General features: G+C 49.3%; 1 protein-coding gene across 3 annotated transcripts; it reads left to right on the forward strand.

Moving 5' to 3' along the window:
- The first annotated feature begins 269 nt into the window (after positions 1-269).
- Positions 270-24,208, forward strand: Kmt5a (lysine methyltransferase 5A). Of its 3 annotated transcripts, XM_038345859.1 has the most exons (8): positions 270-396; positions 7,269-7,384; positions 8,467-8,623; positions 12,243-12,462; positions 12,818-12,905; positions 18,878-18,937; positions 21,715-21,905; positions 22,482-24,208. In XM_038345859.1, the coding sequence occupies exons 1-8, from the start codon at positions 387-389 to the stop codon at positions 22,690-22,692; spliced, it is 1,053 nt and encodes a 350-aa protein (XP_038201787.1). In that variant the 5' UTR covers positions 270-386; the 3' UTR covers positions 22,693-24,208. The 3 variants fall into 3 exon arrangements, with proteins under 3 accessions (XP_038201787.1, XP_038201788.1, XP_038201786.1); XM_038345860.1 differs by lacking the exon at positions 7,269-7,384 and having other exon boundaries at positions 378-396; XM_038345858.1 differs by lacking the exons at positions 270-396; positions 7,269-7,384 and adding an exon at positions 6,883-7,050.
- Positions 24,209-24,842: the final 634 nt, after the last annotated feature.

Genomic DNA, 24,842 nt, shown 5'->3' on the forward strand with positions numbered 1-24,842 from the left:
TTCAGGTCCACCCCTAAGCCTGGTTCTCCAACTGGATATTGACAAACCCGAGGCGGAGCTTCAGCCAGGAGAAGGAGGAGCTTAAGGCCCCTCCCTCCCAATAGCAGCCGATGAGTCTTTCCAGCTCAGCCAATCCGTGCTACGAGGTGATCAAATTTAAAGCCCTCACTCCCACCTTCCCGAAGCCGTGCCTGCAGAGAGGCGGGGAGAAGGGCGGGCCTTAGCCTCGAGTACCCCAATCACAGCGGCCAGCCCGCGAAAGGGCGGGAGGCCGCACCAATCAACACCCGCGGCCGCGTACTGGCGGAGCAGTTGGCTACAGTTCTCGCTACTTTTTTCGAAAGCTGGGTTTCCCGGGAGATTCCAGGTGGTGACAGAGTCGGGCCATGGCTAGAGGTATTTTCTAGGGTGGCCTGCGCAAGGGGTCGCCTGGCGGCAACCCGCACTGCAAGGAGCTCTCGGCGCAGGAGGGGCCGCTCGGCAGCCGTCCACCTATGGTGGAGCGCGGGGACCCCGAGGGACACGGGACACTGCGTGCTCCCGGAGACCGTTCCCCTAGTCGGACTGCGCTGTCCCGGTCGGACGAGTGGGCGCCTGTGGTTCAGCCGGTCTCCCCGGAGCTGATGTATCCCTATATCAAAGCTCTTCGGAAACTTGAGCGCAGCGCCACTCTAGGGAACGGTTGTTATTGATGCCGCGAGCCTGGCTGACGGCTGAGGTGACCCAGAGGCAGGGCGCAGATTGCTGACTGGTATCTCACGCAGTGCGCTCCCCTGAGTCAGCTCTGCACCACGGGGTCAGGTTGGGTCCTAGAGGTCCATTTCGGGGTGAATCGGATCCCCCTAGTGTTTGGGGGAGGAGCCCTTTACCCCTAAGCTGGGCAGTACTTAAGCCCACATGGGATGGCGTGGATGGACTCCTGCGGTCACGCGAGGCAAGTCCATCGTTAAGAATATAATTCGCTAGCAGGACAAAGCGGCTGGTCATTTCTAGCCGCTCTGTCGCACACGTAAGAACCAAAAACTTGAGCGTTACTGGAGTGTTTTTTGTTTTTGTTGTTTTCTAAGTTGGAGTATTGCGTTTTTATTGAAATGCCAAGACCTAACGTCTTAGTGGGAATTTCCCTTAATGCAATGTGTTCTGTATAGCAATAATCATAGATTAAGTCTCTACTCACTAAGGAAATATTTATTGATCCTCTTTGGATGCTCTGAACCCTATTGCATCATTTATTCTCCCAGCATTCTTCTATTGTCTTTGGGGACAAGGCTTCCTAACCAGAAATGAGGCATAGTGAACCACGTTAAAGTGTTTCATAACCCAGTTAGCAGAGAAAATTAACACTAGTCTCATCCTTCCTTCTTCCTCCCTAGCTTAACTCCAGCACCTTTTCGTGTTCGTTACATTGAGACAGAGTCAGACTATGTAGCCCTGACTGAAATGGAACTTGTTATGTAGACCAAGTTGGCATCCAACTTGCAGTGATCCTCCTGCCTTTGTCTCTCAAGTTCTGGGATTACAGGTATATACCACCATGCCCAGTTGCTTATTTATTTATTTATTTATTTGTTTGTTTATTTATTTATTTTATTCAATGTACATTGGTGTGAGGGTGTCAGATCCCCAGGAACCTGAAGACAGTTGTGAACTTCCATGTGGGTGCTGGGAATCGAACTCAGGAGTCAGTGCTCTTAACCACTGGACCACTTCTCCAGCTCATCCATGTCCAGTTCCACACTACGTTACTGTTGGGAAGAAAATAAGCATCTAAAAGCATATTTAAATTGTCTGACTAACTTAGGTATGATTCCCTACTTCACTTTTTCTATTACCACGAAACTTTTTTTTAAACTTTTAAGACTATTATTTTTTTTCATGTGTATGGGTGTTTTGTCTGCATGTGTGTCTGTGCACCACGTGTGCCTGGTGAACACGGAGGCCAGGATAGGATGTCATATCCCCTTGAAACTGGAGCTACAGAAGGTCGTGAACAGACATGTGGATGCTGGGCATCAAACCTGAGTCCTCTGGGAGGGCAGCCAGTGCTCTTAACCTATGAGTCATCTCTCTACACTATCACAGAAAACCATGCTGATCTCCAAGGGCACAGTACACAATAGAAACGTAGTATGTGAGTGCCAGTATTGAGCTGTGTATAGGGTGGCAAAAGCCTTTAATTCCAGCACTTCAGAGGCAAAGGCAAGTGGGGATTTCTGAGTTTGAGGCCAGCCTGGTCAATAAAGGAAGTTCCAAGACTTCTAAGGCTACAGAAAAAAAAAAACAAAACCCTGTCTCAAAAGACTAAAATGGCCAGCCTGGTCTACAAGAGCTAGCTCCAGGACAGGCTCTAGAAACTACAGGGAAACCCTGTCTCGAAAAACAAAAACAAACAAAAAAAAGACTAAAATGACAACAATAGAAACCACAGTTTAGTTAAATTATAGAGGGAAAACTATTGTGAAATATGGGAATAAAGCTACCACAGAGAAACCCTTTTTTTTTTGTTGTTGTTTTTTTTTTTTTGTTTTTTTTTGTTTTTCAAGACAGAGTTTCTCAGTAGCTTTGAAGCCTATCCTGGAACTAGCTCTTGTAGACCAGGCTGGCCTCATAGAGATCCACCTGTTTCTGCCTCCCAAGTGCTGGGATTAAAGGCATGCACTACCATCGCCTGGTAAGAAACCCTGTCTTGAAAAACCAGAAGAAAAAGACATATGAGAATAATTATTATTGAAATCCAAACCTTTTATTTTCTCAGTTAATCTGTATAATTATTTCATCTAGTTCTTCAGAGGTCAGAGGTGAAATATAAAGTCACCGACTTTTGCCATGCTGTGTCTTTGTTCTGCTGTTGCCTCCCTTTCTTAGCCAAAGCTAAGGGGCAGAGTTGTCCAACTTCTGCCCAGGAAGGTTTATGACCCTCACCAGTAGCTATGTGCTTCCTGACTTAATTACTCGTGTGCATGTATGTGTGTGTTATTGATTGGATCCTAGGGCCTCATACTTGCTATGCAAGCACTCTTCCACTGTCTTATCCTCTCCCCGCTCCTTTTTTATTTATTCATTTTTTTGAGACAGGGTTTTGCCGCATAGCCCAGTCTGGCCTGGAACTCACTATGTAAACCAGGCTGACCTCAAACTCACAGAGATGCTGGAATAAGAATGTGTATCTACCGTACCTAGCCCAAGCCTATTTTTCATTTTGATTTTAGACTCACTATCTGAGTCTGGCAGGCCTCAGACTGGCCTAGAATTCAGGTAATCCTCCTGAGTCAGCTTCTCAAGTATCTGGGTGGTAGTTGGGGTACTGCTTGGCCTGGTGAATCGGCATTACTCCAGTAAATTATTGGATTAGATGTTAAGAGTTACAAATACCATATCCTTTAGGGTACGTCTATTGCAAAGACCAGACTCTCCTCCTGGAAGTCACTTTGGGAGGTGGTTTTTGTGATACTGGAGATGAAACACACGGCCTGGTGCATGCTAAGTCAGCACCAGTCTTCATCCTTATTCCCTAGCAAGTCCATCCTTGACCCGGTGTGGTGAGTCACACCCACAGCCTCAGAAGTCTGCCCGCTGAAGCTGGAGAGCTGAGCGTTGGAGGCCAGCCTAGGCCACAGTGTGAGACTCCCACAAAAGAGGAGGCAGAGGAAAGAAAAGAAAGATGTTCTTGTCACCTTGAGAGGCCTACTGTCTCATTTGAAGAAACTGCTCACACACCCGGTAGCTTCTCTCTGACTTTGAAGAGTGTCTTGGTTTGGGTTGTTATTCTATTTATTGTGAAGCTGTTTCCAATGCAGGTATACTGTTTCAGTTTGGTTTGGTGTAGGGGCTACGTGTGCTTTATTTTGAGGAAGGTCAGCTCCTCTACTTTTCTCCATCTCTTCTGCCTTTTCACATTGTTCTCCTTTCTTTCACTTCCATGATCTCCACACAATTCACATCCTCACCTCTCAGCAGCTAAACAATACACATTACTTTTTTTTTTTTTTTTCCCGAAGCAGGGTTTCCCTGTGTGTACCTTCAGCTGTCCTGGAACTCAGTTTGTAGACTAGGCTAGCCTTGAACTCACGGGGATTCCCTGCATCTGCCCCCCATCCCGAGTTTGGGATTAAAGGCGTTCGCCACCACACCTGGCAAGAATACAGATGTTTTTATCACTTGACTTTTACTTCCCCTATTCTCCTGTTGCTCTTGGGAGTAACCCCATAATAGTCACTATGGTCGACAAGGCCCCTTTCACACAGCCCCCACCCCGACCCCATGACCCTCCAGCTGTCTTTATGTTCACGGCTGTGTATACATGGGCTGGAACAAAGTCGGTATTCAGTAAATGTTCAGTAGATGGATTTTTATGCTGGCATTTGAATTCAAGAGAAGCAGTACCATTCTTTTTTTTTTTTTTTTTTTTTTTTTTTTGGTTTTTCGAGACAGTTTCTCTGTGGCTTTGGAGCCTGTCCTGGAACTAGCTCTTGTAGAGCAGGCTGGTCTCGAACTCACAGAGATCCGCCTGCCTCTGCCTCCCGAGTGCTGGGATTAAAGGCGTGCGCCACCACCGCCCGGCTTCGTTTGGTTGTTTTTGTTCTTTGAAACAGGATCTTGGTATATATCCTCACCTGACCATAGTGATAGAGTTCTTGCTTAGCAATCTTTCGTTTTTCAAGACAGGGATTCCCTGTGTAACAGTCCTAGCTGTCCTGGAACTAGCTCTTGTAGACCAGGCTGGTCTCGAACTCACAGAGATCCGCCTGCCTCTGCCTCCCGAGTGCTGGGATTAAAGGTGTGCGCCACCACCGCCCGGCGCAGTACCATTCTTTATGCTAAAATGTAATTACATAGCAGAAGTGGGCTCTGGTCCCATTTTGTCCTTGTCATAGGCAAGTCAGTTATCTGTTCTGAGCCTGTTTGAATAGGTGTGAAAGACAGGTAATAGTGTAATAATAATCAGAAGGTTTTTTAAGAATAATTTATTTAACTTTGTTTTATGTGCATTAGTGAGAAGGTGTCAGATCCCCTGGAACTGGAATTACAGACAGTTGTGAGCTGCCATGTGGGTGCTGGGAATTGAACCCCAGTCCTCTGGAAGAATAGCCAGTGCTCTTAACCACTGAGCCATCTCTCCAGCCCATAATCAGAAGTTTTAATTGAGTGATGTCATATTAAAGGTCCTAACATACTGCGAACACTCAAAGTATGTTAGCTTTTGATGTATTGTTGTCAGGTTGTAGTTTTAAAAGATCCTAGGCAACAATAGAGCTTGTATTTCTGTCTGGTTGTTGTTTTAAACAGTGGTTTATTTTATAGCCCAGAGAGGCTTCAGACTTGCAAACCCTGCCTCAGCTTTCCAAGTGAAGACTTGAGGCTTGATTCTCTGTATCTAGTTCATATGGGATAGTTCATGCTGTTTGTTTGTTGTGATTATTTGTAGAACTTTGGGTTTAACCTAGGGCTTTTTTTTTTTTGTGCTAGGCATGTGTTTTACCACTGAGCCCTATCCTTAGCTCTGTTTGCTGATAGGATATTTGTTATATACAGATGCAGGGAAAGGCCTCTATACCAAATAATTTTCATAGCTATCCATGCCCTGCTTCTGAGGGCTGACATGCAGCAGGAGTATGGGGGATGGCGTTAAAGTAGCCACTGAGCTGGCAGGGTTGGTGTACTCCAAATTATAAATCTTGATAAATCTCGTGTGACGTCAGATGGGCAGGCACCTCCATGTTGTGTAACCTGGGTGTCTGAGCGTCACTTTGGAATATTTTCTTCTTCCAGATAGTTTCCAGTATTCTAGTGTGGTAGGCTCGATAGAGGGCTGATTAATTAAAGCAAGCTGATACGGTGTGAATGTTCTGAGAATGACTTGTCCTGTAATCCTTCTCAGTATTAGGCCTTTTAAAAGGAGGTAATGTGAGGAGGTGGCCCCGAACGGCCCGTTTATTGTAGACTTTGGAAGATCCCTCGTGGGTTTAGCTACCAAGACATAGAAGGCCAGACTTCAAAAGTCACTTAGCAGTTGTCGTAATGCTCTTGTAAGGCAGGAGCTGGGTACCTTCAAGTGTCTTGTTTGCCTCTGACTTTGCACAAATACAGCGAATCTTTGGCTGTGAGCCCTCATGCCCTAACACAGGCACAGCGCAAGGCAGTAAGCTAAGCTTACAGTCACCAGAGTGCCTGGAACTCTGCCTGCCTGGGCATTTTTCTTACAGGGAGGGCCACAGGAGCACAAGGTGAGTGACCTACTAAAACTTCTGTTATTCCGCGGTTTCTTCCTCTGTAAAGGTCAGCTGTGGCTACCAGTGCAGGCTCTGATCTGTTGCCCAAGGCTGGAAACTGGGTTGAAAGAACTTGGCCAGGTCCCTCGCTTCTCTGAGCCTCAGTTTCCCCATCTTTAGGAAAAGAGATAATAACGGTGTCTGTCTTCCACGGGTTGTTCTGGGGAGTGAACATGATATGGCAGAAGCAGTACCCCAGCAAACTTATCAAGGCCAGGCAGAGCTCTCTGGCTCCTCTGGGTCTCCTACCGGCCATAGTCAGACGCCAGTTAGGACGAGGGCCCCATCACTTCCTGGTTCTGTCCCTCTCCCCCCGCCCCCGCGCGATACTGCCCACCTAATACCGGGATGCCCACAGGGTGTACGCCCGGGCTCGCGTGAGCATCCCACGCATGCCGACGCGGCCCGGCGGCGGGATCCGGGAGCCGTGCAGTCTCGGCGCCGAGTGGCCGGGGGCGCGCGCGCGAGGGGCCGCGCCGAGCCGGGATTGGCCGCCGCGCGCCCTCGCGCCCGCCCCGCAGGCGCCTAGCAGCGCCGCCCCTGCCCGCGCCGTCCCCGGCCTCGCTCCGGGCCCCGGCTGCGGCGCGCGCGGGCGCCCGGCCTGCTGCGGGCCATGGGCGAAGCGGGCGCCGTGGGGCGCCGCCGGCCCTTCCCTGGGGCGCCGCGGCGGCGCTGGTGGCGGCGGCAGCAGCAGCAGCAGCGGCGGCGGCAGCGCTGGTGGCCGGGCCGCAGCGAGGGCGAGGGCGCCGGCCGCGCCGCCATGGGCCTAGCTGGGCTGCAGGTGGGTGTGTCGGGCCGGGGCGCGCCGGGTGGGGCGGGCGCAGGGGGCCCCTGCCGGGCCGGGTGGGAGGGCGCCGCGGCGAGGGCCCCGGGACGGCGCAGCCGGGCCCCCTGCGTGCGGGTTGGAGACATGGCTGCGGCGGGCCCCGCGGTCCCGCTGCCCGCGCCGCCGCGCCCTGAGCGCCCCTCCCCCGCTTCCCCCGGGTCCCCCCTCTCCAGGCAGGAAGATGTGCAAGCCCCGCGCGGTGGAGGCGGCAGCGGCGGTGGCGGCGGCGACGGCCCCGGGCCCGGAGATGGTGGAGCAGAGGGGCCCGGGGAGGCCCCGCAGCGACGGGGTAAGCAGGCTCCCTCCCCGCACTGAGCAGCGCGCCAACCGGGCCCGGGCCTCGCGCACGTGGGCGCAGCGGGGGGTGCCCCCCATCGGCGCCCGAAAGTGGGACCGGCGTGGGGCAGCTTCCTTATTTGCTGCCTGGCCAGGAGTAGCGCCCCGCTCCACCGTGACCCTGACAAGTGGCTGACCTCGTAAAGTTTGTGGCCTTGTGGCGTTTTCAGTCCCTCCCGAGACCTAGGGTCCCGGGAGGTGGCTGCCTTCCCAAGGGCGTAGGGGGACCGATCTACTTGCGTCCCTTAAGAGTCACTAGAGTGTCTGATGTGTTTAGTGGCTTAGCAGGCAGCCAGACCCTGCATTGTTTCTGGGAGAGCCCTCCTCCTGTGTGGTCACTCCGAGGAGAGGCAACACACCCAAAGACACCAACGCTGAAGTGACCTGTACCGATCCCCCCCCCTGAGCCGGCCTGGTGTTAGCAGCCAAGGTGCGGTTTGCAGTGGAGTGACCGCCCTAAATGCGCTGGCCCAGAGCCTGAGCTCTCATTGGCCTCCCCCATCACTCAGCCACAGGACTGGGAGGTGCTGAGCTGCAGTGACTTGAGATGGGCCAGGCCTGCAGCAGAAGGTTCAGGCAGTACTCAAGCCCTCCCAGCTGGCCTCAGCACTAAGTGGCTAATCCGGTTCCCTTAGGCCTGTTTCTATGCTAGTGACTGACTCCTTAGCCTGGGGAGTTAACCCCTGACTCAGTCCAGCCCTTCAGATCCAGAGTCTGGTTTTCCCTGGGTCATTCTGACCTCCCTGCTGCCGGTAGGTTCACTCTTTTCTTAAACGGACTGGAGCTTTATGTCTTGTCCTCCGCTGGCCAGACTTCCTTAGGTACCAGGTTTAGAGAGTACATGTGTTCAGAAACCTGGGACCTGGGGGCTTCACAATTTGCCGGAGCTCTCCTGGGGCTGACATCTCCCTGTTGGCCTTTCCTGGAGCGTGGTGACATCTGTCTTCTGTGTTCTCGTTTCCCCGTCTTCCCTTCAGATGCCGTGAGATTGCCCCTGTTTTCAAGCTCTTTCAGAGTACGTGTTTGTCTTTCCAGGAGAACGTGTTTGCGGGGCAGTCAAAGATCTATGCCTATATGAGTCCAAACAAGTGCTCTGGAATGCGCTCCCCTCTTCAGGAAGAGAACTCAGTTGCACATCACGAGGTCAAATGCCAGGGGAAGCCATTAGCTGGAATCTACAGGAAGCGAGAAGGTAAGTCCTGAAATGGCCCTTTCTCACTCACACGCACACCCCAGCACCCCTTCCCAGGGCCAGGTGTGAGGGAGACACTAACCGTGTTCGTTCTCACTGGTGAGAAGCAAACACAGGTGGAAAGAGCAGGATGTGTCAGGGTGTGTGTCCTGTGGTTTGACAGGTTTTTCCGACTTTCACAAGAGTTATCATATCCTTCAGGCGTGTCCTGCCACATTGCAAAAATAACATACCTGGCCTGCTATTCGAGAGGCTTCTGGTTGTTAAGAATACAGGAAAAGTGAATCCAGGCTGTGTGGCACAGGCGGCTGCAGAGTGAAGTGACCTCAGTGGATCCGCTCACTGACCCTGTATGCTGGGCCCTGACCCCGTTTCTTCAGTTTCTTTCCGTTCAGGTGTTCTGTGTTACTTTCCAAAGCAGCATGCGCTGAGTGTGAGATTTGGAGTTAGATATTTTGTGTAGGCTGGTGGCAGGGCTCAGTGGTACAGCACTTACGTAGGGTGTGAGACCCTGGAGTTGATCCTGTGCCCTTTGCAAAAAAGGAAAAAGAACTAAGAAAGACTAAACCAAGAACACGTGGGTATCGACAATTCTGTGGGAGGCACATAGGACTGCAGTAGTCTCAAAGCCTGGCCTACAGCCTGAGCCTTTTCCCGCCTCACTGCCTAGAATGAGTAGGGTTGGGATACAGCTCAGTGGTATGATGCTTGCCGAGCAAGTGTGAGGCCTTCGGCTCACCTCCTAACACCACAAAGAACACTCCACTTAGCCCTGTGAGAGGCCGAACCCTCCAGGAATCTTGCTTTATTCCAGATAATCCTTTTTAAAGCTTTAGTGGGAATGCCGGGCTGCAGTGGTGCCTTTAATCCCAGCAGAGACAGGGGCAGGTGGATCTCCGTGAGTTCAAGGCCACTCTGGGCTACAAGGTCTAGTTCCAAGACAGCCAGGACTGTCTTGCAGAGAAACCTTGTCTCAGAAAACAAAAGAAAACAAACTTTAGTAGGGAGTCTGGGGCTCCTGTCCACCCCCGTGCCTCACTCCTTGAACCCTGCCAGACAGAGCAGGCCCCCGGGCTGTCATTGGCTTTATAGGAGAAAGCTGTGTGTTCCCTAATGGAAATGGTCAGAAGCGCTAAAGCCCAAGCTCTGACCCTGCATTTAAGCCCTATGCCTGTGGAAGGGAAGGGCCTACCCTCAGCTTGAACCTTTTTCTCCACCCCCGTGCACAGGGCTATGTTGTCTGAGTCAGTCTCAAAATAGCTTAGGTTCCGACTGTAACTGCCACTGGAAAGGAGGGAGGAGGCTTGGGCAAACTGCAGCTCTCTTGTGAGATTGTCATATCTGTCAATTGAGAGAAGGAATCCTGTCTCACCCCTTGGGTTATGTGTAGAAGGGCCTTGGGTGTTGGCAGCTGCCAGCTTGGCTCCACTGCCACCACATTTTTCTACGTCCTTGTGCCTACAGCTATTAGGAGGGCATCTGCCACCCAGGTGTGGGCGAAGGACTCTGTCTGAGGCCTTAGCCGCCTTGCATTGCTTCCTAAACAGAGTTCATGGTGATGGGGGCTCACAAGCTGGTGTGCCAGTTCCCAGTGCTGCTAAATGGTGGGGACTAGGGTGTGGGGGTTTCTGAGAAAGGTCAGACTTTCACCCCGTTGTGCTGTGGCAAGGCACGTGTCACAGGTGTTAGGAGACGCTGCATACTCCCAGGGTTACACCTGCCTCCTGCCAAGAAGGGAGTGAGCTGACCTGGATAGACTTAGGGATTTTTGTTTTAATTATATTTAGAGTGTGTGTGTGTGTGTGTGTGTGTGTGTGTGTGTGTGTGTGTGTGAGAGAGAGAGAGAGAGAGAATATAGAGGAAGTCTCACAGGAATCAGTTTTCTCCTACATGAAGGTCCTGAGACACCAAGTGCCCTAACCTGCTAAGCTGTCTCATACCCTCCCCAAAGCCCCCATCCCCAGCTTCTTTGATCCCTGTGCTGGGGATCCAAACTCAGAACCTCATGCTGATGTGGCGTCCACTTTACTAAGCCAGCTCCCCAGCTCCCTATGTCTGACCTCCTGGTGCTTTTGATGCATTTCTTTTTCCTCTTTTGCTTAAAGTGTATTTTGCTCAAAGTGTATTTGCTTATTTTATAGAGCTGAGGGTAGAACCCAGAGACTTAGGCAAGCACTCTACCACTGGGCTACATCCTAACCCCCCCCCCCCCCGCCCCAAATAACCCAGGCTGGCCTCAAAATTCCAATGCAGCTGAGGATGGCTTTTAACTTGTATTCTGTTTCCACCTTTCAAGTGTGCTGGGATTACAGGTGTGTGCCACCGTGCAGGGTTTTACTCTTACCTTCGTAGCTATGCCCCAGCTCCGAAGTGTACAATCGAGTGGTTTTTAGTGTCTGGAGAGTTACACAACACCACCTCTGTCTAAATTCAGAACATTTTCATTGCCCCACAAAGAACATCCCCATCCCCCACAGCTCTGCACAGCTCTGAAACTCCTTTCTGGGGTCAGCTTTGTCTGTTGACTTTTCATGCAAATGAAGTCATAGGATATGTTTAGCCTTTTTCACTCAGCATGTCTGTCCATGTTGTATGTAGTGTGTATGTCAACACTTCATGCCTTTTTAAGGCTGAATCATAATCATTTCCCATTTGTAGACAGATGACATTTTGTTTAAGTATTCATCCGCTGATGGTCACTTGAGTTATTTGCTTTCCTGGCTAGTGTGTGTAAGCTACCACGTTTCGTGTATAGATGTTTGTGTAGACATGTGTTTTTAATCATTTTGAGTAGATGACTGAGTGTGGAATTGCTGGGTCTTATGGTAATTATATGTTTAATTTTGTGAGGAAACCGCCAAACTGTTTTCCAAATGCTGTGGCATCTCACATCTCTGGGTAGTATATTAGTTACTTTAAAAAGTAAATCATTAAAGCCAGGCGGTGGTGGCGCACACCTTTAATCCCAGCACTCAAGAGACAGAGGTAGGAGGATCTCTGTGAGTCCGAGGCCAGCTAGCCTACAGAGCGAGTTCCAGGACAGGCTCCAAAGCTACAGAGAAACCCTGTCTGAGGGGGAAAAAGAAAGGAAATCATTAGATTCGTTTTTAAAAATAGCATGATTCACCAGCACAGGGCTTGCGCACTGTTAGCCATAAGTGTGTCTGCTCTGCACCTCGTTGCAGGATGCATTGCAGCCTGCCCAGGTACCCTCCTGAGTACCTCTGGGACCAGGCTTCAACCTTGTTGAAGTGAGTGGGAAGAGTCCGGGCGCTGCCCCGTCACTCTGCCCATCAGTGCTAGCTAGCTCTTACTTTGGGAATTGAGCTTTGTTTCCTTGGTTCTGCAGTCCATTGTCTGGCAGCTGCTGGCTGGACGTTGAGGCCAGCATTATCATCCACAGTAGTACTTCACATGATCGCAGGCTGTCGCCTGTGTCCATATACAGAGGACCACTTCCCCTTGCCAGTGTTTCATCAAAGCATAGACCCAAGTGCTTCTGCCTGGTTGGTGTTAGTGGACACTGGGTCCAACCACTTCAGGACACTGCCATGATGATGTTCTTAGCCTGTCTTAGAACACATGTGATACCAGTGCCCCCACCCCACCCCCTCTGCAGAGAAAAGAAATGCTGGGAATACAATCCGAAGCTCCGTGAAGTCTGATGAACAGAAGATCAAAGACGCCAGGAGAGGTCCCCTGGCACCTTTTCCAAACCAAAAATCTGAAGCAGCAGAGCCTCCAAAAACTCCACCCCCGTCGTGTGATTCTACCAATACAGTGGTTGCCAAGCAGGCCCTGAAAAAACCCCTCAAGGGCAAGCAGGCCCCTCGGAAAAAGTAAGTATCCTGGTGTCTTCTCCTAACATAGAGCATTGGTTCCTGTGGCATGGCTCCGGTGCCTGCTGTGGTTATGTAGTCCACTGCCAGGTCTCTCGCCTGAGTCATCACACTTCCTGGTGTTTCCCTGTGTCTGTGGTGGGTCCAGAGGTCAAGGCCTCCCTCCCTGTCTTTTCCCCTGGGAGGGGAGTGATCAGTTGTCCTTGAAAATGGGGCTCACCTAGGTGGGTGCGCAGGTGAGCTGTAAGGCCCCAGTGCACAAAGGTATTTGAGAAACACTTACAGGGCATCGCCTCCTGGATCTGAGCAGGGCAGTGGGCCTTGTGCTTATCTTCCTCCCTCCCCTCTCACCCAGGTCTCAAGGGAAAACACAGCAGAATAGAAAGCTTACAGATTTCTACCCGGTGCGAAGGAGCTCCAGGAAGAGCAAGGCTGAGCTGCAGGTAGGGTCTGATCAGTTGGAGCTGGGAGGAACATGGTGGCCTATGGGTTTTGCTTAATATGTGTAGGTGGAGCCTGGGGTGTGTCTTTTGTTCTTCCTCTAGCAAAGATCATCCTCAGCTCCCTCTGCCTTCCTGGTGGAGCAGCAGGCTTGTGTACGACCGCTCTAGGGAACTTTGTAACCTGTACCTCATGGCATAGAAAATCGATTGGCTTTTCCAGAGTGTACTGACAGGCCTTTCAGAACCTAGAATCATGGAGGAAGTTACCTGTTTTTTCATGGGCTTTTCTTGTCTGCCGTCTAGACGTTTCTAAAGAACAATGGCTTGGAAATACTTAGAAACCGTGGTGTAGTACATTCTTGCTGTGATATGTCGGGAGAGGGACCTTTGTGGTGCCTCATGGCGGGTTGGGCCCAAACCACTGCTTGAGACAGAATATGCCATGCAGACATAGTTTAAGTGTGGAGTTTATTGGAGGGCGGGGCAAGAGCTGCTTGCCTGGGTAATGGGGGAGATTGGGAGTAGAACTTGTCTCTTAAAGGGACCTTTGTACCTGTGAACAAATTAGGATATGCTTGCCATGTGCAGAGGGGTAACTGCCAGGTTGCCAAGGGGGCGTCAGGATGCTACAATTCTCCTGTCTGTAAGATAGAAGGGTAAAGGCTGGGCATGAAGCTAGTATTCAGGACACAGTTTGGAGAACGCATGTAAGTTCTGATGAGGGTGGCCTGGTCTGGACAGCAAGTTCTAGTCCAGACGGGGCTCCATAGCAAGACTCTGCCTCAGAGATTGTTGCTGGTGAGTTTTTAGTAAGATTAAAGAAATTGATTTGAGCCGGGCAGTGATGGTGCACGCCTTTAATCCCAGCACTCGGGAGGCAGAGGCAGGCGGATCTCTGTGAGTTCGAGACCAGCCTGGTCTACAAGAGCTAGCTCCAGGACAGGCTCTTAAAGAAAAGCTGTAGAGAAACCCTGTCTCGAAAAAACAAAAAAAAAAAGAAAGAAAAAAAACTGATTTGTGATAGCTGTCGTGTGTTGATCCCAGCATTCAGGAGATAATCCAGTTTGAGGCTACATAGTAAAACTTGTTGGCTGCATAGTAAAACTGTCTTAAAGCAACATGCACAAGTAAAATGGCTTCCTGGAGCCAGGTAGGTAGTTCAGTTGGAGTCCTTGCTTAGCATGCCTCTGGAAGTCCATGGTTTCCATCCCCAGCATTGTATAAACTGGTCTATACTACAATCTATAGTCTATACTGCAATCCAAGGACTAAGGAAGTAAAACATCAGTAGTTCAAGGCCTAGCACAGAATGGTGTGGCATGCTTATAGTCCAAGCTTTCCAGAGGCAGAGATAGGTGGATCTCTAAGGTTGTGGCCAACCTGATCTATGTAGTAAAATTCCTGGTAATCAGGGCTACATAGAGAAGCCCTATCTCAAAAAAACAAGCAACAAAAGTACAAGACTAAGTTATTTAAAGAATTTGAGGCCAGCTTGGGCTATATAAGACCCTTTTGTATTATAATGAGTGCAAATGGCAGTTAATTAACACACACACACACACATTTCCTAGGTATCCTATCTGTCTATTCCCAGCTGAACATCAAGTGGCCGGTAGGCAGGAAGATAGCCAGCTCATGTGGTCTCATACGTCCAGAACCCAGAGTATACAGCCTGCCAATATTTGCTGCAGTGTACTGTGGTCATTGTTTCTCTGTTCTGAACCCCTTGGGTATGACCAGATGCCTCCTTGTTCCCACACAGTGATTGAGGGTCACACGCACCTCCCATTTCCCTGTACGTCTTTTTTACTTTGGAGGTTCCGGGTCACCTCCACATAGGAAAGAATCATTTCATCTGCTGCAGAGGTCTCCTCAGCATCTGAGATGGCAGATAACACAGGCGGAGCAACGGAACTCTGTCATCTTCTCTCCTGTTAATTGATGCGGCTTTATTTAAAAAACAAACCCAAAAGAGGGGAGGGTCTACTTCTCCCACCCTCCCTCCTCATGTCCCCAATAGATTTGGCTTTATTTCTTGTCAAAGACAGTGTCTTTTGGCCAAGAATGAGCTGTTCTAGCGCCCGCCAGCAGTGGGAGGCTGTGCTAGGTCACTCTCAAAGGCAGCACTGCAGAGCGGAGGTGGTGCCAGGCCACAGAGCCCAGAGCTCCTCCCAGCCAGGCAGGAGCCATAGCAGGCCCCACAGAGAGGCTGGGGACTGCTGGGTGGGAGCAGCTGAGGCTGTGTGCTCTTGTGCCTGGAGACAGAAGGTTGCAGAGGGACGTATGTGACTCAGGCCAGCAACTTCCTGCATCAGATAAGCTGCAGGCAGGGAAAGTGCCCTGTTACTAGACCAGGAACCAGTACAAGCAAGAGCCACACTGCCCCTCGCTGTTTGTCTTGGCACTGCTGAAAGAGCTTTATGCCCTGCCGTTGGCTGTAGCAGTGAGGTGACAGCTGCCCAGGATGATGTGGCTGTGACTGCTGCTGGCAGGGTCTGTGCTCTCTTGAGAAAGCTGGAGGACATAGCGGCTAGGTTTGTCAGAGGATTTAGGCTAGACTGGTGAGCCAAGAGATACCATTCTTGACCAAGTGGCTAAGAGTGAAATCAAAGTGCCGAGTTCTGGGGTACCTCATAGGGTGGAATAACAAGCTGGCAGGGCAAAGCCAGGTACAGAGTTTAGAGCAGGAGAGAGGGATTTGGGCCATAGGATTTGTGCACAGAGAGATGCTCCCAGCCCTTACGGTTGGCTGCCTGCCCTGCCCATTGTTGGGTGGCAACCACAGCATAGCAAGAATGGTAACTGTTGGCAGTGCCCTGCCTTCCGTTTTGTTTCTGGTACCACCTGAGGACCATAAGGAGCCTGCCTGCCTGCCTTCCTTCCTTCCTTCCTTCCTTCCTTCCTTCCTTCCTTCCTTCCTTCCTTCCTTCCTTCCTTCCTTCCTGTCCACCTTCCCTCAGGACTGCTCTAACCCTGCTCTGTCTGCATTCTGGCCTGCTTTGTCTGTGTCTGAGTTATCCTTGAGGAACTGAGGACTGGCTTTTGAGAAACCTCAAACTCCTGGCCTACCTCTCCTGGGCTCAGCTCCTCCCAGTCGTGTTCAGTCCCAACAGGGAAATCCCCAGGTGCCTACACCTCTTCAATGGTCATCCTTTCTGTACATATTGGAGTGATTAACTGCCACAAGGTGTGTCCATCCAGAATCCACTCCCGCCTTCTGGCCCTGCTAGGGTTTTCTGCCGTGAACAGTTTCAGGCACCTATAGTCAGGAAATAAGCACTCAAGTGGCCGGTGCTGAAGAGCAGCTCTAGTGTCCTTGTCGCCCATGCACGAAACCCTCCTTGCAGTCACCAGTCCTGCCAGGAAGACAAAAAAATCAACCTTGAATACCTTTGGATATTTATTAACTTAGTGAGCTAGAGTAGCTTGGTAGAACCAAGTGTGGAGCCTAAGGCCCCTTAAGAGTCTGCAGTCTCCCAGAAAAGGTGTCTTGACAAATCTGGAACAAAGGAGGAAACGGCAGGCAGATGGATGAGGGAAAAGGTCACTCTGCCGGAAGCACAGCTGCTCAGAGGCCTAGAGGCTGAAGCCCCGGCTTTCTGGAAGAGCTGCTGGCTATGTAGTGAGGAGGTGTAGATAAGGCAATGGGGGGAGGGGAGGCCTGTACCTTGTCCATAAGATACCTAGTCTTGTGTTCACGGTAGAACAGTCTGGTGTGGTGACTCAAGCTTTAATCCGAGCCCTTAGAAGGCAGAGTCGGACAGATTTCTGAGTTCAAGGTCGAACTGTCTCAAAACTGAAAAGAGGAGCTGGGCGGTGGTGGCGCTTTAATCCCAGCACTCGGGAGGCAGAGGCAGGAGGATCTCTGTGAGTTCGCGGCCAGCCTGGTCTACAAGAACTAGTTCCAGGACAGGCTCCAAAGCCACAGAGAAACCCTGTCTCGAAAAACAAAACAAACAAACAAAAAACTCTGAAAAGAGGAATGGTGCAAAGGTATATAGTAAAGCAGCGTTGAGTGAGCGTGGTGATGCCTGTTCTCACTACCTGAGAGTCTGTTGAGGGGATTTTGAGTTCCTCCCTGCACAGTAAAAAACGTGGCACTAAATTTTTTACTTTGAAAAGGGCTGGGCATGGTAGTGCATAACTTTAATGTCTATACTTGAGAGACAAAGGCAGAGCTGGACGGTGGTGGTGCATGCCTTTAATCCCAGCACTCAGGAGGCAGGCAGGCAGATCTCCGTGAGTTCCAGGACAGGCTCCAAAGCTACAGAGAAACCCTGTCTTGAAAAATCTAAATAAATTAATAATAACAACAATAATAATATATTCTCAAAAGACTCTTGGTGCTAGGTAAAGAATGGAGTTTGGGCTGGGCAATAGTGGCGCACGCCTTTAATCCCAGCACTTGGGAGTCAGAGGCAGGCAAATCTTTGTGAGCTCAAGGCTAACCTGGCCTGTAGAATGAGTTCCAGCATAGCCAGGGCTACACAGAGAAATCATGTCTCGAAAAAGCTTTAAAAACAAAACAAAACAAAAACCAAGTACAGCCTCTGATCTGCTTCTTGTGATTCATCCATTTCTGTGTGTATTTGGTAGTGCTGGGCATTACACCGTATGCTGAGCAGGCATCGTCTCCTTAGTGCTGCACCTCTCCCCCGTTTTTACTCTTCTTGTTTGTTTATCAAGACAGGGCTTCACTGTGTAGTCCTGACTCTCCTGGAACTCACTCTATAGACCAAGCAGGTCCCAAACTCACAGAGATCCACCTGCCTCTGCCCCTGAGTACTGGGATTTAAGATGTGCCTTGCCAGATTACCCTCTGCTGGCCTGGAATTCACTGTGTAACTGAGGCAGCCCTCAAATGTGTGAACGTCCTGCCTCACCCTCCTGAGCAGCTGGGATTGTGGGCGTAGACCACTGTGCCCGGTTCATGGTGATGGTGATTTCACATGAAGTTGGAATCCAGATTTTCCATTTACTTACTTACTTGGAGCTGGGGTATTTGTGTGCCATGGTTTGGGTGTGGTAGTCAGAGAAGACAGTGTTAAGGGCGTTGGCTCCATCCTTCTACTGTGTGGGTTCTGGAGATAAATTCAGATGGTCAGAATTAGCAACAAATGCTTTTGCCCACTGAGCCATCTTGCCAGCTCTAGAGTCCTGATTTTTAGATACTGGTAAATTAAACATTTTTAAAAAGTACTATGCAGGATAAGCAGTGTGTTTATAACCTGAAATTATAAAGTTTGTTCTCTGTTCCTGTTTTAGAGGTGACAGCCCATGACCTGACCCCTTTTGCGTTAGGTAGGCAGCGTTTCATGGAAGAGCACATGGGACAAAGGCACTTGCCTCATTGCTGAAAATGAGAAACTAGGCAGGAGTTCATTACCCCATACAGGGTACATCCCCAGTGGACACCCCCCCAACACACACATTCACACACTCGGTTCTACCTCTTAATGGTTTCAGTGCCTCCCAGTAGCACCACAGGACTTGGGTTTCTCACAAGAACCTTTGGGAGATGCTTGAGATCCAAACTAGCTGGGAATAATACTGTCTACCTATTTTCCCACACTCTAGAGGCTGGGGCAGGAAGATCATGAGTTCAAGGCCAGCCTGGGCTTTCAGAATGACTACCTGTCTCAGAAACCAAGTCTTTTTTTGGGGGGGGGGGGAGTTTCTAGACAGGGTTTCTCTGCAGCTTTAGAGCCTGTCCTGGAGCTAGCTCTTGTAGACCAGGCTGGTCTCGAACTCACAGAGATCCGGCTGCCTCTGCCTCCCGAGTGCTGAGAAACCAAGTCTTTAAGTATAGCAAGCAACCCAGAGCTGTGTCCTTCCTGTCCCAGAGAAACTAAATGATGGGTTTCTCACCGCAGATGAGTGAGGACAGGTGTGCTCAGGGCTCTGGCCTCGCAGGTCGGCCTTAGCATGGTGAGTGAGTGCTAACACTCTTCTTCTGCTTCCTCTCTACCCAGTCTGAAGAAAAGAAAAAAATTGATGAATTGATTGAGAGCGGGAAGGAAGAAGGCATGAAGGTAAGGCCACAGCGTCACTGCATTGTAGTGACGGCCTTACTACGTAGCACATGACTGAGACCAGCCAGAAGGCTGCCTTGGCTACACATGATCACTGGCTGCCGAAACCCTTTAGGGTGTCATAGAGCCACACTCAAAAGCTCTTGTGAAGCAAATGTGTCAGAAAAAGTGCACAGAGGAATCATCCACTTGATTGTGGTGAAATGTCCACAATAATAGACCAACCTGGTCTACGAGAGCTAGTTCCAGGACAGGCTCCAAAGCTACAGTGAACCCCTATCTTGAAATACAAAAAAGTCAGAAGAAGGCATTTGATTTCTTGGAACTGGAGTTTCGTGGTCTGTCATTGTGATCTGCCATGTAGGTCCTGAGAATCCAGGCTCTATACAAGAATAAGTGCTCTTAATTGCTTCACTGTCTCTCAGCTCCGTTTCTAAATGTAATCTTTACAAAGGATTTTTTTTGTATATGCACCTGTGTATATCTTCCTGTTTTATGCAAATGGAATGGGGTTGCAAACAGGCCAGAAGAGGGTATCAGATCTCTTGGAGCTGGAGTTACAGCTGGTCGTAAGTTGTCCAATGTGGTGGCATGGGTACTGGGAACTGAACTGGATCCTCTGCAAGAACAAGAAGTGGGGGAGGAGATGGAAATTTTTAAATATAAAAAAATAAACCATGAAAAAAAAAAAAAGAACAAGAAGTGGTCTTGAGTGTTGAGCCATCTCTCCAGCCCTTGAAAGAACTCTTTTGGTTTGTTTGTTGTGTTTAGACAGAGTCTCTCACTGTGTAGCCTCTGCTCCAAAGTTCTGGGATTAAAGGCGAGCACCACTAAGCCTGGCCCTGGGTGAGCTATGAAAAAGAGAAAGTTGCAGTGGGATAGCAGCAGACGCTGTCATCCCAGCTCCTTAGGAGGTTGAGGTAGCATAGTCTTCAGATCCTAAGATCAAGTCTTGTCTAAGCCATGGAGTCCATTCAATACAAAAAGGGGGCTTGGAATGTAGCTCAATGACAGAAAGCTTGTCGAGCATGGGCGAAGCCCTGTGTTCAGTCCTTAAAGAAAGAACACAGCAAGCAAAAGATAAAGTGTATCCCAAACTGCTACCCATGGCGAGATCTAAGGCTCTTGCTTTTCTCCTGGTGGGTCTTGTTTTCTGTTGGTGCTGGGGACTGGACCCCGCCCTCTGCATGCTATGCATGTGCCGAATCAGAGCCACACACAGACTCTTGGTATGTTCTATACACGTGGTTTGCGTGAGGGGACTACCTCTCTATGCCAGGGTATTGAGGCAGATGTGTCTGGCCTAGATGCCACCTATAAATTCTCAACTTAGTCCTGGGCCCCTTGAGTAGCCATCCATCCTGTGTTTCCATTTGGAACAAGTGTGAAGAACACCAAGATTATTGGATTGTAGGAGGCTCAGGATGCTGGGTCTGCTCCTCCCCAACAAGCAGAGAATCTTACGGACCAGAACCCCCAACACCACCATTTCCTAGCTCTGTGGTCTTGAACATGTGACTCAGTTTTCTCATCTGCAAAATTTCAGCTGGGAGCCTAACATGAAGTGTACTTTTTTGTTTGTTTTGTTTTCTCAGCATTGAAGTTGTTATTCATGTGAATTGTTAAAAATGGGCATCTATACCAGTGTCAAATGAGGGCGGAGAGGAAGAAGGCAGGTTAGGCAAGGAGAAGGAATTCCCGTCTATTGGTAATAAAGCTCCAAGTTCATCCCATCATGGATTTCATAATCTCTCAGAGACACTTGGCCCTTAAAACATTGTTACTACTTTTTAGAACAATCTTATTCCAACTGGTACCCGCTTGGGCCAGAGTCCCCAATGGTGTCATAGTGTTGCATATGGAATGTACTTTGTAGGGCTGGAGAGATGGCTCAGCGGTTAAGAGCATTGCCTGCTCTTCCAAAGGTCCTGAGTTCAATTCCCAGCAACCACATGGTGGCACACAATCATCTGTAATGGGCTCTGGTGCCCTCTTCTGGCCTGCAGGCATACACACAGACAGAATATTGTATACATAATAAATTAATAAATAAATATTAAAAAAAGGAATGTACTTTGTAATGGCATAAAGGCTCTCGTTTACATGGTGGGATGGGAATAGCCTGAACTAGACCCTGTACTTTAGTAAAAGCCATGCCATGGTGCACACCTTTAATCCTAGCACTCGGGAGAGGCAGGTGGATTTCTGAGTTCGAGGCTAGCCTGGTCTACAGGAGGTAGTTCCAGGACAGCCAGGGCTATACAGAGAAACCCTGTCTCAAAAAACTAAGAAAAAAAAAGCTATTAAGCTATTGCACAGTGAGTGGGTTTTTTTGGTTGTTTGGTTGATTTTATCTGACTTTTTCTGTGTAGCTTTAGAGCTTTGGTCCTCAAACTCAGAAATCCATCTACCTGCCTCTGCCCCTGAGTGCTGGGATTAAAGGTGTGTGTACCACCACCTGGCTAGTGAGTAAGTTTTATTTTTTTATTTTATTTTTGGTTTTTCAAGACAAGGCAGGACAGGCCTGGCTGTCCTGGAACTCACTCTGTGGACTAAGCTGGCCTTGAACTCAGATCTGTCTGCCTCTGCCTCCCAAGTACTGGGATTAAAGGCGTGCGTTATTACTGTCTGGTGTGGGTTTTATTTTTATTGAGGCCCTTCCAATAAAGTTTTTTTTTTTTTTTTATTTTAATGTAGTCCAAGCCCCTGGAAGACACCATGCTTGGTGACATCTCTTAACATTTATGAACTCATGATGTCTTGTCACCTTCTGACAGATTGATCTCATTGATGGAAAAGGCCGGGGTGTGATTGCCACCAAGCAGTTCTCCCGGGGAGACTTTGTGGTTGAATACCATGGGGACCTCATTGAGATCACCGATGCCAAGAAGCGGGAGGCTCTGTATGCACAAGACCCCTCCACAGGCTGCTACATGTACTATTTTCAATATCTGAGCAAAACCTACTGGTGAGTACCCTGTGAGTGACCAGTGGAGGACAGGCACAGAGCTGGATGCCCTGGATCCTTCCTGAGTCTCGATCAATTTCCTTGCTTGTTACCGATAGATCAGGGCTCACTGTAGCCCTGGCTGACCTCAGACTCATTAGCCTCCAGCTGTAGCTTCCTGCGCACTAGGATTGCAAGCTTGTAGAGCCATGTCCAGTGAGATCAGCTGCTTTCACCTCCCTAGTTAGTTTTTGGGATTGCAGCTGTCCTCAAGCAGGAGGGGACTTATCCCCTAGAAAACTGCTCAGCAGCTCCCAGGGCCTCTCTCCCTCAGTAGCTCACTAAGATAGTAATTGTTCCTTCCTGGCTGAGGTCAGGGGAGCTGGTTTGTATCCATTTATATATTTTGAAACACTACAGTTAGCTCCATAGAGAGTTCTTTGGGTCTGTCTCCAAGCTCTCCAAAGTAGCCTTTGGAGTTGAACTGTCTTCCCCCAAGTGCAGCTGCCAGTCAACACCCTCCAGTCATGGGGCAAGATCCCAGCAGGTTAGAGGCCTCTGTATCAGTGTAATCCCTTTGCTCTCCCACCACACCAGCGTGGATGCCACTCGAGAAACTAATCGCCTGGGAAGGCTGATCAATCATAGTAAGTGCGGGAATTGCCAGACCAAACTGCATGACATCGATGGCGTGCCTCACCTCATCCTCATCGCCTCCCGCGACATTGCAGCTGGGGAAGAGCTCCTGTACGACTATGGTGACCGCAGCAAGGCCTCCATTGAGGCCTATCCTTGGCTGAAGCACTAACCATGTGGCCTCCCTGCCACCCTGCCTCCTTCTTCAAAGGACAAAGTGCCCTCAAAGGGAAATGATTTTTTTTTACACACACTTACTCTTAGCTAATTACTTCAGATGTTTTTAAAAAGTCTATTAAAGATGCCTTTTCATGTAGTATTTAAATATCTGTTACAGGTTTCCAAGGTGGACTTGAACAGATGGCCTTATATTACCAAAACTTTTATATTCTTGTTGTTTTTGTACCTTTTTGCATACAATTGAGCGTTTGTGCTTCCCGCGCAGTCGAGGACTCGACCGGCACAGGTGTAGAGAATGGAGTGGAACGTGAACTAGGAAGCCGGGCTCTGCCCAAGATGAAAGCCAGGACTCCCCCGCACCCCACATCCAAGGACAGGCGGGTGTGAGGGTGCTGCCACCCCCACGCACAGCCTGGACGGGATGTCTCCAAGCTCTTGTTCTCCTCAGCGTCTTGACAGGCGTACACATTGACGTGTGTGAATATTTTTTAGCAAAAGTTTTGCAGTAAGCTCGTCTTCCCCTCTGCTTTCTCCAAAGCTTACTGAGCCCGGGGCTCAGAAGCCCGGCCGGGAACAGACCTCTTCCACAGGCTTTCGGCTTTTCCAGGCACCTCGAAGCATCAGGGTGGGCAGTCAGACTAGAGGCAGGCCGGGAAAAGCACTGTTCTCCTGCCCCAGCGGGGCAGGTCTCCTGAAACTGCATTAATTCTTTATAGAAATGTGAACACTGAATTTATTTTAAAAAAAAAATAATAAAACAACAAAACGTTTTAAAAAAATAAAAAAAAATGGAAAAAAAACCACAGAAAACAACTTACATGTATATAGGTTTTGAAAGGAGTGAAATGACTGTTTTCTTCTGGATTTTTTTTTTTAAGCTTTTTGGCTTGGCTGGATGGTTTGTGTAGAGATTTGAGATGGTACTCTTCTAATCAAAAGTAAGATTTTTGTAGTGGGACCAGAAATTACTAAGTCCATACACACCTACCCACCGCTCCACCCTCAACCTGCAACCCTGATTCTGCTGCATGGAAAGTTCTCTACCTGCTGCCAAGGCAGAACCCCTGGTATCCTGTGAAGATGCCGCAGCCCAGGACCTCTGGGGGCATCAGATGTGTGGCACTAGGGTGCCTGGCAGCCAGAGAATCAGCATGATAGTTTTTAACATGTGATAGCAGAAGTAGGTTGATTTCCTTCCATCTTGGGGCTGTGGCTTTGGAGCTAGGTATGAGAACTTACCCTTGTCCCCAACACCTCCCCCGTCCCCCAGCCTCTTGATGGTGCTACCTAAGAAAGTCTTCCCCACACCCTTTGCTAGTCCGGTCAGTGGTAAGACTTGGAGGAGGATCCGACAGGAGGGTGTAACTGTGAGATAAAATGTCTTGGTTGTACCTGTTTGTGGCTTAGCTTTGTATTTAAATAGCAAACAAAAAAAGGAAATAAACTTGAAAATTATTTGTCATCATAAAAATAAAGCGAAAAGAATTAAAATATTTATTGCCAGGCAACGCCACCTATGTGTTCTGTTTTATGCGGGTAAGCTGGACTAAAATGGGTGGGTGGGACACGGGTGGCTCAGCCTGTAAAGATTTGTGCCACCAAGCCTGATTGCTTGAGTTTGGTCTCTGGGACCCACACACATGGAAGAAGAGAACCAATCCCCAGAAGAGAAAGTTCTATTCTGAGCTTTACACATACTGTGGCATATAAATAAATATAGAAAAGATGGTGGGAGCCGGGCAGTGGTGGCGCACGCCTTTAATCCCAGCACTCAGGAGGCAGAGGCAGGTGGATCTCTAAGTTCGAGGCCAGCGAGGGCTACAAGAGCTAGTTCCAGGACAGGCTCTAAACAAACCCTGTCTACAAAAACAAAATATATGGTGAGATCTAATTTCATGATGAGACAATTTAGGGTTTGTCCTAGGGAGCCAGAATTCAAGTGTGTATTTTAGAATTGGGTTCCTGAGTCACCTTTATAAAATGACTCCTGGGAGTTTGGTAATATATATGGTACCTCTGGGTAATGACTAGCATATGGCAAATACCCTAAATGGTAGCTAGTATGACTGTCTTGTTTTGAGACTTGTCCAAGCTGCCCTTGAACTGTTAAGTGGCCAGGTATGACCTTGAACTGATACTTAC

This window comes from Arvicola amphibius, chromosome 10 (assembly GCF_903992535.2).
Source record: "Arvicola amphibius chromosome 10, mArvAmp1.2, whole genome shotgun sequence".
NCBI lineage: Eukaryota > Metazoa > Chordata > Mammalia > Rodentia > Cricetidae > Arvicola > Arvicola amphibius.